The sequence below is a fragment of the Ammodytes marinus genome (genome assembly GCF_949987685.1).
Source record: "Ammodytes marinus genome assembly, chromosome: 14".
Classification (NCBI taxonomy): domain Eukaryota; kingdom Metazoa; phylum Chordata; class Actinopteri; order Uranoscopiformes; family Ammodytidae; genus Ammodytes; species Ammodytes marinus.
In genome coordinates this window covers 185001-187500 of record NC_137218.1, presented here as the reverse complement: position 1 = coordinate 187500, position 2500 = coordinate 185001, and the positions used below count along the sequence as shown (strand labels likewise).

Genomic DNA, 2500 nt, shown 5'->3' with positions numbered 1-2500 from the left:
GACATGATCAGATAATTTCGGATTTCCTCCCAGATGAACTGATTACATTATAAGGCTTTTAATTATCTAAACCAAAACATTGTATTGCTTTTTGTATAAATTCAATGTCTGGAACGGACTGCCAGAGAGTCTGAGGTCCGCTGAGACTCTCAGCTCTTTTAAATCGGGTCTCAAAACGTTCTTGTTTCCCTTTTAACCTGTAATTTTTATTTTTTTTTGTAAAATGTTTTAATTATTTTATTTAAATGTTGTATTTTTATCCATGTTTTAAATTTGTTCCTTTTTTGTATTTGTATTCTTTATTTGATTTTAATCCTGTGAAGCACCTTGAGTGGCCCTGTGCCTGAAATGTGCTTAATAAATAAAATTGCCTTGCCTTGCCTTGCCTATACGATGTCAATATCAAACACTCAAAAAAAAACGTTTTTTGTTTTTTTTGGAGGGGGCCCCAAGCAACCGCTTAGTTCGCTTATGCCTCGGGCCGGCTCTGGTCTCTGTCTGTGAACTCACAGCTGTCTAACAGTGTGTGTGTGTGTGTGTGTGTGTGTGTGTGTGTGTGTGTGTGTGTGTGTGTGTGTGTGTGTGTGTGTGTGTGTGTGTGTCTCAGCTGTGCAGATTGACCGTCTGACTGTTGGTGACCTCATGAGGTTTTCCTACCAGGTGGCTCAGGGGCTGGACTTCCTGTCCAACCGGAACGTAAGAACACACACACACACACATACACACACACACACACACACACACACACACACACACAGAAACATACACAAACACACACACACACACACACACAGTCACACACACACATCATCACACTCAAACACACATGAACACACGCACATACGTTTGTATTTAGAGTAAGTTTATTTTTTTTTGGGGTCACAATGTATTCATGAACACCTGTGTCTGTGTGTGTGTGTGTGTGTGTGTGTGTGTGTGTGTGTGTGTGTGTGTGTGTGTGTGTGTGTGTGTCTCTCTGTGTGTGTGTGTCTCTCTCTCTCTCTCTCTCTCTCTCTCTCTCTCTCTCTCTCTGTGTGTGTGTGTGTGTGTCTCTCTCTCTGCGTGTGTGTGTGTCTCTCTCTCTCTCTCTCTCTCTGTGTGTGTGTGTGTGTGTGTGTGTGTGTCTCTGTGTGTGTGTGTGTGTGTGTGTGTGTGTGTGTCTCTCTCTGTGTCTGTGTGTGTGTGTGTGTGTGTGTGTCTCTCTCTCTGTGTGTGTGTGTGTGTGTGTGTCTCTCTCTCTGCGTGTGTGTGTGTGTGTGTCAGTGTATCCATAGGGACGTGGCGGCGAGGAACGTGTTGCTGACAGACGGCGGCGTGGCAAAGATCTGTGACTTCGGTTTGGCTCGAGACATTCGCCACGACGACAGCTATATCGTCCAGGGCAACGTCAGTACAACATTATATAATGGAGTGGATTTATCTCGCTCTTTTCTAGTCACTCAAAGCTCTTTACAGGGTTCCAGGTTCCATTCATTCACACAGTCATACTGGTGGTGGTAAACTACCATAGTAGCCACAGCTGCCCTGGGGCAGACTGACGGAAGCGTGGCTGCCATTCAGCGCCTACGGCCCCTCAGACCACCACCTCAAACATACAGCAGTCATACACATTCACTCAAAGCAAGGTGGGTTAAGTGTCTTGCCCAAGGACACAACAACCATGACACAAGTGGCAGGGCGGGGATCGAACCACCAACCCTTTGATCATCGGCCGACCCGCTCTACCACCTGAGCCACAGTCGGCCCAATGTTAGATTAGACATGTTTATTCAGTTTGATGTTTACCCTTTTCTATAAGTGTATTCATGATTTGTCTTTGTCATTTCTGCACGAAACGCTTCGTTAAGGACTCGGTGGGTTCTAGTGGCAAGGTTCTAAAACATGGACTGTGGTCCAAAGCGGAATGTTCCCACTAGAACCATGTGACTGAAGGAACACGCCTTAACGAAGCATAACTAGGAATTTTTTGACAATTTCTTCACGTCTGCAAGTTTAGTATGCAAGTATGCAAGTTTATTATGCAAGTAAAGTATGCAAGTGTAGTATGCAAGTAAAGTATGCAAGTGTAGTATGCAAGTAAAGTATGCAAGTGTAGTATGCAAGTAAAGTATGCAAGTTTAGTATGCAAGTAAGTACTTATGCAAGTATTTGGAGAGAAAAAAGTAATCACGTTACAATGGAAAGGAGAGGAAACAGTTTTTTATATTTCTGGACTTTTTATTGTGACACCTTTTTGGAGAGTTTTTGTTGGTGACACAACATACTTATCAGAGCTACTGCCCCTCTGGTGTGTGTGTGTGTGTGTGTGTGTGTGTGTGTGTGTGTGTGTGTGTGTGTGTGTGTGTGTGTGTGTGTGTGTGTGTGTGTGCGTGTGTGTCCTGTATTTTATTGTGACACTCCCTGCTTTATTGTGAAGGCGCGCCTCCCGGTGAAGTGGATGTCTCCTGAGAGCATCTTCCAGTGTGTCTACACCGTGCAGAGCGACGTCTGGTCGTATGGA

General features: G+C 44.5%; 1 protein-coding gene across 2 annotated transcripts in view; it reads left to right on the top strand.

Moving 5' to 3' along the window:
• Positions 1–2500, top strand: part of LOC307261242 (macrophage colony-stimulating factor 1 receptor 2-like) — a 29296-nt gene that overhangs the window by 21186 nt on the left and 5610 nt on the right. For both annotated transcript variants that reach the window (XM_080041735.1, XM_080041734.1), the window contains 3 exons: positions 608–696; positions 1264–1386; positions 2417–2500. The exon at positions 2417–2500 is cut by the window's right edge and continues 28 nt beyond it. In XM_080041735.1, coding sequence (XP_079897861.1) covers positions 608–696; positions 1264–1386; positions 2417–2500 — 296 coding nt within the window. The remainder of the gene's footprint in view (positions 1–607; positions 697–1263; positions 1387–2416) is intronic.